The sequence below is a fragment of the Lactuca sativa genome, chromosome 9 (assembly GCF_002870075.4).
Source record: "Lactuca sativa cultivar Salinas chromosome 9, Lsat_Salinas_v11, whole genome shotgun sequence".
In the NCBI taxonomy this organism is placed as follows: Eukaryota; Viridiplantae; Streptophyta; class Magnoliopsida; order Asterales; family Asteraceae; genus Lactuca; species Lactuca sativa.
In genome coordinates, this window is record NC_056631.2 from 60,144,941 (window position 1) to 60,155,735 (window position 10,795).

General features: G+C 33.9%; 1 protein-coding gene across 1 annotated transcript; it reads left to right on the plus strand.

Annotated features, from left to right (window-relative positions):
* Positions 1–968: 968 nt before the first annotated feature.
* Positions 969–3,853, plus strand: LOC111903047 (GABA transporter 1). Its single transcript, XM_023898844.3, has 7 exons — positions 969–1,155; positions 1,963–2,193; positions 2,270–2,367; positions 2,460–2,646; positions 2,735–2,865; positions 2,957–3,190; positions 3,347–3,853. The coding sequence occupies exons 1-7, from the start codon at positions 1,032–1,034 to the stop codon at positions 3,725–3,727; spliced, it is 1,386 nt and encodes a 461-aa protein (XP_023754612.1). The 5' UTR covers positions 969–1,031; the 3' UTR covers positions 3,728–3,853.
* Positions 3,854–10,795: the final 6,942 nt, after the last annotated feature.

The following is a 10,795-nucleotide window of genomic DNA, read 5'->3' on the forward strand; positions in this document are numbered from 1 at the left end:
GTTTTAAATATACAAAATACTTATAAATAAACTAACTGTACAAAATAATCATTTTATACCTTTTAAATATATTTATAACTTTAAAAGTACGTGTTTTGTGCCTTTAATTTTTTTTATATGTATAAGTACGTATACAGAAGTTTTTATAGGTAATATGTATATATAAATAAGTTAAATATGTTTAAATTTGTATAAAATCATTTTTTATATGTATAAATATATGTATTAAAAAAGCTTTTATACATATTTAAATTTATTTATAAGTATTTTGTAAATTAAAAAGTATATATATATATATATATATATATATATATATATATATATATATATATATATATATATATATATATTTATATTTAAATACATATAAAAACATTTTTATATTTTTAGACGTATTTATATAATTACGATATATATTTTTATATAGAAGATAAACCAAAGAAAACATGCTGGTGTACTAATAGTGGCTATGGCTTCCTCCATGAGGGGTCATGGTTTCATGCCTTTGCGTTCACACTCAAAGCTTTGATTTTTAATTGAATGAAACTTCTAAAAGATATTGTAAACAAAAATATATAATAAATATTTTTAGATACATTTGAATATAAAAATATATTTTTTATATGTATTTAGTTTTTATATATTTTTGGGCTAATGTCATGAAAGCCTTAAAGTTTTAAAAAACATTGATTTTTAAACTTAAGTTTTTAAGTCATGTAGTTGATCTATTGATAACACGGTAACCTATTAAAATGATAAAAAAAATGCAAATATCTGGTTTTAATGAAACCAAAAACACCAAATAATAAAATCAAATATTTCTTGAAAACGTAGGAAGCTTTTATAATATTATCCTTTCTTATTCATATAAATGAATAATAAAGTATTGATAAATTGACTGATTTCATATAATTATTAAATAATATAAAGAAATAAATCAGGCCCATGTCTATAAATCATAAGCCGACTTTGAAACCATCACTCCCACTCACCAGACTTGACTTTGTTGTCTACAAACAAGGTTTACTCTCATGGGGACGGTGTCTCCCACCGATTCCAACATATCTCCGCCGTACAATAAGGACTTTACAGCCGTCGGAGCTGCTGCCCCCAGGAAGCTTGATGCCGGAGCTCTCTTCGTTCTCAAGTCCGCAGGTATCTGTTTGGGGTTTTTTTGTAAGAACATGTCGTTGTTTATAAATTATGATGATTAACACCATAATTTTTAACAAATGAAGTCCAAACTTTCGGATCAGTGTATATGTTATTTTTTCATCCTTTTATTTGTAAGATACAACAAATTACATAATTATTGCTCCTAATGAAAATTTTAATAATATGTTAAAACTCATGACATAGAGGTGGACAAAGTGTAGTTATACTTGCACACACATGCTAAAAAAAACCTTGTTTTGTACCTATATATTTGTCAAAAATTGATAAATTTATCCAAATCTTTTGAAAAATCAGTGGAAAAAAGCAAGGTTCTAAAAAGCTCGCCATGGCTCTGCCATGGCGCGCCACAACTCCAAGGCTTGCACCTGCCGCCAAGCTTTGCCAAAACGCCGTCTTAACTCATATATGTGTATAAAAATGAATAATAGTTGAAAATACATATAAAAATATTAATTATTTAGAAAATTGCCGCATTAAGTCACGCCTTGCAAACGTCATGACTCGCCAAGGCTCGGAAAAGCTTGAGGCTTGACATTGCCGCCAAGTCACGTCTTACGTTATTTAGAACTGATTACACCATTGGCACATTTTTAAAACATGGCTCGGTGATAAACTTTTTGTTTTGGACAAAAAAATATGTAATCGATATGATTATTGATAATATAATGTTAGTATAATATTTTTTATTCAAGTAAAGGCTATAACGTTTCTATTTTTGTATAATGTTTATTTCAAATTTATGCAAATATGTGTATTACTTAAATACCTCGATATATTGTACTGTAGGATCATGGTTACATTGTGGGTATCATTTGACAACCGCAATCGTAGCTCCAGCACTACTAAGCCTACCCTTTGCATTGGCGTTGTTAGGGTGGGGACGTGGCATGGTGGTGCTGGCGCTTGCAGGAATCGTCACATTCTACTCATACAACCTCCTCTCTTTAGTCTTGGAACACCATGCTGCACTCGGGCATCGCCAACTCAGATTCCGTGATATGGCCCACGATATTTTAGGTAACGAATTACAATTATACCCTCATGTAACTTCTATAAATAAGCATTCAACTAATCAACCTAATTCATTTTACAGGCCCAGGGTGGGGCCGGTACTACGTGGGCCCACTTCAGTTGGGTTCGTGTTATGGTGCTGTCATCGCTTGTATTCTTCTTGGAGGCCAGAGTCTCAAGGTTGGCTAATATCATTTTTTGTTTCAACTAATTTTTTAATTTTTTTTGTGTGTCAAATTTTCATAAACTAAATTTTTAAATTTGTTTTGTAGTTTATATATTTATTGGCAATACCGGATGGGAGCATGCAATTATCTCATTTTATTGCAATATTTGGAAACTTTACCCTAATTTTGGCTCAAATTCCATCTTTCCATTCTTTGAGGCACATAAACCTTGTCTCCCTCATCTTATGCTTTGCTTACTGTGCTTGCACAACTGTTGGCGCCATCTACATTGGTACGAAACCCTAAACCTAAACCAGGTATATCATTTTATTTGCTTCTCGTGTTCTCCATTGATGTTGATAACGAAGAACTTTTTGCAGGGGATTCGAAGAAAGCGCCTCCGAAGAACTATTCCTTGACCGGAGTTGGAATAAACCGAGTTTTCGGATTTTTCAATGCGATTTCGATCATCTGTACTACTTACGGAAATGGAATCATCCCGGAAATACATGTATTTGTTTGTAAATTCCTTTTTTCAATATATGCTTCTCATCAATCCCTACAATTTCAACACTAATAGTTCATATTTTATGTTAGAACAGGCGACAATAGCAGCGCCGGTGAAGGGCAAAATGTTCAAAGGGCTACTGGTGTGTTACACGGTTGTGATCTCGAACTATTTCAGCGTTGGGATTTCTGGGTATTGGGCTTTCGGTAACAAAGTACAGAGCTCCGTTCTTCAAAATTTCATGGTGGGTTCAAACCCATTGTTGCCCAAATGGTTTCTTCTTATGACAAACTCCTTCACTGTTTTGCAAGTTGCAGCTTGTACATTGGTAGGTTCCAATCACTAGTACTTTTGAACAAAAAGTTAGATCTTAACAACTTTTGTTAATTCACTGTTTTGCAAGTTGCAGCTTGTACATTGGTAGGTTCCAATCACTTGTACTTTTGAACAAAAAGTTAGATCTTAACAACTTTTGTTAATTCAGGTTTACTTGCAACCATCAAACGTGGTTTTTGAACGTAAATTTGCAGATCCTGAGAAGGGTCAGCTTTCTGTAAGAAACTTTGTGCCTCGATTGATATCAAGATCGTTATCTGTGATCATTGCGACAACTTTGGCTGCAATGTTGCCGTTTTTTGGAGATATAATGGCATTGTTTGGAGCATTTGGATGCATACCTTTGGATTTCATTTTGCCTATGGTGTTTTATAACTTGACGTTTAAACCTTCCAAAAAAAGGATAGTTTTTTGGGTGAATACTGTGATTGGTGTTGCATCAACGGGGCTATCGTTGATAGGGGCTGTGGCATCCGTACGACAAATTATTCTAGATGCTAGAACGTATCGTTTGTTTGCTAACATGTAAACCTGTGTTATACTTTGTATATGTATCGTTATAAATATAGATTAATTAAGTGATATGAATATATAATAACGTTGTATTGAAGTTAAATATTTATATATTATTCAGCAGGAGAACGATTCGCTAGTATTCGTTAGTCAGGCCCAAGCCCAAGCCCAAGCCCAAATGAACAGTTTATTCAATTGGAGAATTGTTTCACTCGTCTTAGTCGATTAGACAAAATATATGGAAAACCTCCCGAGGGTTTTGGACTTTTGGTATATTGCCTTTGTATAAATAATAAACAAATATATATAATTGTCCCTTGATATCTATACTGTATAAAAAGTAACTAAAATGTTTATTTGACTTAATATGTTATGAGGTATGAATTTCCACTTAATTATATAAAATTATAAATGGTTGTGAAAGAGTAAAACTGAATGTGATATTAGCATATTAGTTTATTGTCATGGATTTGATTTAGTTTATACAGGATAAATGAAATATTGGGAATAAAATACGTAATGTTGTATTATGACTGTGGTGAAAAACAGAGAGTGAAACCTTAAACTTTCTTCCGTCCGACCACCAGAACCCTAACATTATTTGGCGCTGACTTTATCGGAGAAGACGGGAACAATGTGGTTGTTTGTGCAAGAAATCGACCACCACAAGGTCAATATCCGACCACAGTCAATGCTACCACTACTAAATCAAAACCAACATCATTGCTGCTTCTTTTTTCTCCATTCCTTGATTTCTTGTTGCCCACTATTTCCCTCTTCATCTAGCTTCATCTCCTTTCTCACTTATCGATTTTGATATCACGCATGCACACACACACACACAATCGATTGCATGTGTTTTTAGTTTTTTTTTGGAAACATTGTATAGGTGACCACCGGTGGTGATCGAGGTACCGGCTGGGAAGTGAGGTAGCAAAAAAGGAGACTTTGACTCTTATATTTCTGGAACGAGGGGGGGAGAGAGACTCATTTAGTTTTTAGCATTTGAAAAGAAAATCAAAAACAAATTAAATAAGGGCAATATAGTCATTCTAATTTCGGGAGGGACTAACTCCACAAAGAAATATGCTGAAAAAGGGCCATTTTTACAAATTTCACAAGGTTTAGATTTAATCCTGAAAAATAATGCAAACAACATAGACTATTTTGCAGTCTTTTCTAAAATATAATTGTTTCTGATAAGACGAAAAAAATAGAGATAATAAGCTACAATAAGGGACTAAGAAAAATATATTTAATATTAGTTGTAAAATAGGTTTTAAGGATAAAGACTTTATTGTGCGAGAGACAAAGAAGATTATTTTATAACCACATAACTATTTTTAAATAATGGGTCTTATAGTATGACTTGATGCATGAGAATGATGTATAGGATTGAGAACAAGATGGCGCAATATGGTCCATGATGGCGCAATAGCTTCTTCATGGCGCAACAGCAACCCTAAATGGCACAACATGGATCTAAATGGCGTAAGAGCATCAAGTATGGCGCACAACATCAATCATGGAGCAACAACATCACCATGGAGCAACAGACACATGCATGGCACAACAAGGCCATGCATGGCGCAACAGGAAGCATCATGGTGCAAGAGGAGAACAAAATGGTGCAAGAGGGAGTGCCATGGTGCAACACCATCCCTCTTGACCCATCTCTTCATCATGTGGTGCAAAAAGGACCCGTTGTTGCTCAATATCCCTTCTAAGTGCTTTAAACTCCTTCAAGGTGCTCCAAACCCCTTGTACATGATCCGTTACTTTGGAACTTGATCAGTTCCTTTGTCTGATGATCCATTCCTCTCTCATAAGATCTGTTTCTTTGTCACATGCTCCAAGACCCCTAAGTACTCTATTGAGGTCCAAGTGCTCCAAATGCTTCATGAGCATGATCCAAATGCTCGAGTCACATTTAACACTTAGTTTTTAGGGAGTTTGTCTGGTTGTGACATGATGATTTTTATAGTGACACGACCACATCATTTAAAAAAGAAACAAGGCCAGGAACCCTGGTCGTGACATGATACCTCTGGGAATGTAAACCCTAATCTTCAAGTTTTATGCCCTATTTAAAGGCTTCGATCCTTAGGGTTTGCCATTTTGAGCAACCTCCTCTAAAAATGTCCCCTCATCTAAACCCTAGCCCCTATTGATAGTTTTTGTGATCTTGATGGCCATTTTGTGAATATCAAAGGAGATGAAAGTTAGAAGTGGTGTTTGGTGTGTGATTCCTTGGAGATCTAGCAAGTTAATATTCTTCTGGACCTTTTGTGAGTATGGAGCTTAACCTTTATGTTTCTTTTGTATAGATTTAGGTTGTTTTATAGGTGATGGTCCTTTAACCTCTTGATTCTTGGAGTTGGAGTGACTCCAGAATACTAAAACCAAGTTGGGGTTATTTTTTAGACCCTTAAGCATGAGAAAGTTGGGTGCTTGCACTTATTCCAAGCCATGCATGCCATTTTGATAATTTTGGTCCTTTAGAGATTTAGGGTTTTAAATCTAGATTGATTTGACTTGGGAAATGGGTAAAGTTAGAAACTTTATCCATGAAAATCAATGGAAGAATCATGCATGAGCTTTTAAGTTCTAGACTTTAAGGATTAAGAGCTTAATGGATTAAGTTATTTGGACGTGTGTCACGACACAATGCTTGTAGATGTCTCGATGCGAGTCACGATGAGTAATCGCAACTAATTTGGTGATTAGTGTTTGTGACACAACCAAATAGTTGGTCGTGACGTGATGACCAGTTGGCCATTGACTTAATTAATTTGAATTTTGGTCAATTTGGAGGTTTTGAACTATAAACTAAGGTTTAGCCTTTGGTTGGTTTAGGTCGTCCGTGTAGTTGATTCTACGGGGCTTTGAGTAGTTGGGATTCAACTTTTAGATTCATGTGAGTTTTCTCACTATACTACATAGGACACAAGGTGTCATGGTATGCTTGATTGTTTTTGTGACATTTTCATGAAAGTCTATGTTGATACCATAACACTTGTATGAAGGAAAATGGTGGTACCATAACACTTGTATTAAATACTATGGTGGTACCATAATACTTGTATGAAAGACGGTAACACAGTGTTCTAAATCGTTTCCTAATTCGGGCCCGTGACCTGAAGATCAGTTATCATAAGGATTTGGGCCTTGGGGAATGAGAGATTTAGGCCCCTTTGGGTGTGGATAATGTAAATTGAGTGATCCGAGAGTTCAGTTTGCGTTTTGAAGCCCAAGGGTATAATCGTAAAATCAATTTGGGCCTTTTATGAATTTTGGATTTAAGTTTGGAAAATTTTAAGGTAAGGGAGAGTTGATAGATTTGTAGATCTTCTTATTACCTTTTCGGGGATATAAAGATCGTTGGAATCAGACTTAGAACGAAGAAGTTATGGCCTTCGGAAGTTTAGTGGTATTAGGGATAAGCCTAGTACGCTGGCATGCATAGGAGTACGCTGGGCGTACTAGGCAGATGGATCGTGGATGCCCTATTGAGTATGCTGGGCGTACCAGGAGTATGCATGGCATACTCCAGTCAGGTGCAAACCCTAATTAAGGGTCTTGGATCCTGTTTAATATCCTCAACTCAACTCCAAACCCTCCTACCTTCAACCTCTATCCTACTAAACCCTAGATATGATACCTTATCCTCCATTGGTGTGATTCTTGAATTCTTAGGGGTGAGTTCATGTGTTTTGGTGTTCATTTAAGAAGAAGAATCCACTTCAACGAGTGTTGGATTGCTTGAAGCTTGTGAATCCAGACTTTTTGCATCTTGATCTATCTTCTAGAGGTATAAAGCTTCAAAATTTATGGTTCTTTAGTGTAGATCCATTTATGGGAATTGTTATAAGCACATTTGGTCCTAAGATTGTGGTTCTTGTAAATAGAAGCTACTCCAGGACCTTTAAGCCTCATATTTGGTCTTTGTTGAGATTATTAAGTCATAAAAATGTCATCTTGTGGGTTTTTGATGGAGCATGCTAGAGTTGGTGATCATATTATAGATATAGATGGATAAAAACAAGGATTGGGTCCTATTAAGTCATGCAAAGAAATAAAGTTGCCAACTTTATGTGTTAAGACACCCCTTAAGGGTCAGGTCTATGTTTGGACGTTCTTGACTTACACAATAAGAGCTTATTATGGATTTTGAGCCTCTGATGAGTACGTTGGGCGCACTATAACAACCGCGAAAAATATTTGCCAAGTAATGTTGGTCAACCGGGAAGGCCATTATTATAATTTGAACCTAACACTCGTTATGCGGCTATGCTATGAAAAATTTAGTTGTATTACACTTAAATTTCCCTAATGTGTTTGTCAAGCAATTCCATCACGAACCAGTCTCGTATAAAAGAAAAACATGATACATATAACAAAGGAAATAAACAAACGAATAAATAGATGAATAAATAAACGCATGAATGTTATTTTGGAGTGTAATAATATACAGAAAATTAGAACAAAATATAAGGGTATAATTGTCAGAATGCTATAAATCGTATATAAAAATTTATCACATGATCACCGAATACCCGAATAAACAAAAATTATAGGATTACAACTTAATTTATACACAATCTATTATAATGTTTAAAAATCTCTAAAATAGTGTCATTATTATTATTTATTATTTATAAATCTTAAACTATACATATATATATATATATATATATATATATATATATATATATATATATATATATATATATATATATATGTATGTGTGTGTGTAAACTATGTGCAAAAACAAAAAAAAAATAACTTTTGTATACCATCCATGTGTTAGTTGAGCATTTGGACCGGACCGGACCGGCTCTTGGACCGGACTGGTTCCGGTCCGGTCATGGAGAATTTTGTGGACCGTGGACAGGACCGGATGAGTCGTGTCCGTGTCCGGGTCAACGTCCGGGTTTTCCGGTTCTTAAACCCGTTTGGACCGGTACAACTTTAATTACATAGAGTACAAGTCGTTAAAATAAGGTTTTGGGTTTAATAGAACTCGTTAAAACAAATATGTTGTTGAGTTTGATACAATACAACTTGTAAAAATGATTACGTTTCTGTTTTATGCATAACTTGCAAAATTAATTTTCCAAATAAAAGCAACTAACATATAAATCAAGTTTACCAACAAAAGTTAACAATCATAAGACAAACATACAAAAGTATTACCGTAACACCAAAAATCATACTTTAAACTTTAAAATCAATCAAACTAACAAACTTTATAAACTCATAATCTAATCTTCCATTTGCCTCTTCCCCATATCATTGTCATCCATATCTAACATGTTTAAAGCTTATGTAATCTCTACATAAACACAAATGAAAGTGTTGTTAGTATTTAATAAAAAGTAATAGTTGTATAAAAAAAAGAACAAAGATTGTAATTTTTTTACCCAAAGCTATATCATCATCGTTCAAGCTGTCATCTAACATTGTCAATTATCGGATTTGTCGACTTTCTCACCCAATCTTGGGTGCATAACAAAGCTTCAACTATCAAAGTCGATAAACTAGTCTAATACTCACTTACAACTCTACCACATGTGCTAAACGCGAACTCGGACGCCACACTTGAGATTTGTATTGCCAATATGTCTAACAAAAAAGAATTAAATTCTAACAACATTAATTTATAAAGAAACTATGAAAGACTAAAAAAAAAAGTAATCACCTTTCGCCATCCGAGCAACTGTCGGGAACCTAATCGCGTTTACTCTCCACCACCCGAGAATTGAAAAATCTTTTTTATAATTAACTATACTCTCTTTCAAATAAGTTTGAAACTCGTTATCTCTTGGATCCGAGTTGCTACCTCTCGTACAAAGAAAATCACCGAAAAAGTCGTTATCATCATCAACATCAATGACTTTTTGACTCGCTTCTTGTTGAGATGATCCACCGTTGTCAAATCGTTTAAAGTAGGTCATAAATAAATTCTCCATCCTATTCCCAATCTCTCAGACCATTTAACGTGCTTTTATGTCTATATCCATAGGGGTCAATGGCGGTTCCATCACTTCCATGTAACTGATCATTTTTTTAAAAGCATGTAACAAAAAAGGTGATTTGGTGGTAGAATCAAGTAAAATCGCAAAGTACATAAAACCGTTCATCTTGTTGAATGCACCCCAATACTTGTAGTATTTCATCTTTATGTCTTTTACCATTTCAAGAAACATTGGTTTGGTTGACCACTTTCTTAAATGTATGTCCACATCTAAGACTTCCCGGATAAAACGATTTACCAAAGGTTTTGATGTAGCCGAACAAGCTCTGTTTGTGTCTTGAATTTTTCAAATAACTTCACCATTTCGGTTACAACTTCAAAGCCATAATTTTCCGGTACTCTACTAAGATCCATTTCATATGATTTATCTGTCAAAGATACATAAAATTCAGAATTATAATCTAAAATAATATCTAAAAAGCTGAAATATTTCAGCTTTGATAGCTCAACTTTGAAGGATTGTAACTCACTGAATATAATACCAAAATCAACAAAATTATAGTCTAAATTCATCTAAAAAACTTTTATCTAAATGTTGGAAAAAACCGCAGGTCAATCCGACTTAAAACGAATGAGTTATGGTTTTTTAAAAATTTCACAGATTACAAAATTTTAAAAATGTTGCTGAAAAGCTGAAATTTTCTAACTTTGATAGCTTAACTTTGAAAGACTATAACTCATTGAATATAATACCAAAATCAACATAATTATAGTCTAAATTCATCTACAAACTGTAAATTAAACGTTGGAAAAAACCGCGTGTCAATCCGACTTAAAATGAATGAGTTATGGTTGTTTAAAAATTCCATAGATTACAAAATTTTTAAAATGTTGCTGAAAAGCTGAAATTTTTCAGCTTTTATAGCTCAACTTTGAAAGACTATAACTTATTGAATATAATACCAAAATCAATAAAATTATAGTCTAAATTCATCTACAAATTGTAAATTAAAATTTGGAAAAAACCACGCGCATGTCAATCCGACTTAAAACGAATGAGTTATAGTTGTTTAAAAAATTCCACAGATTACAAAAATTTTAAAATGT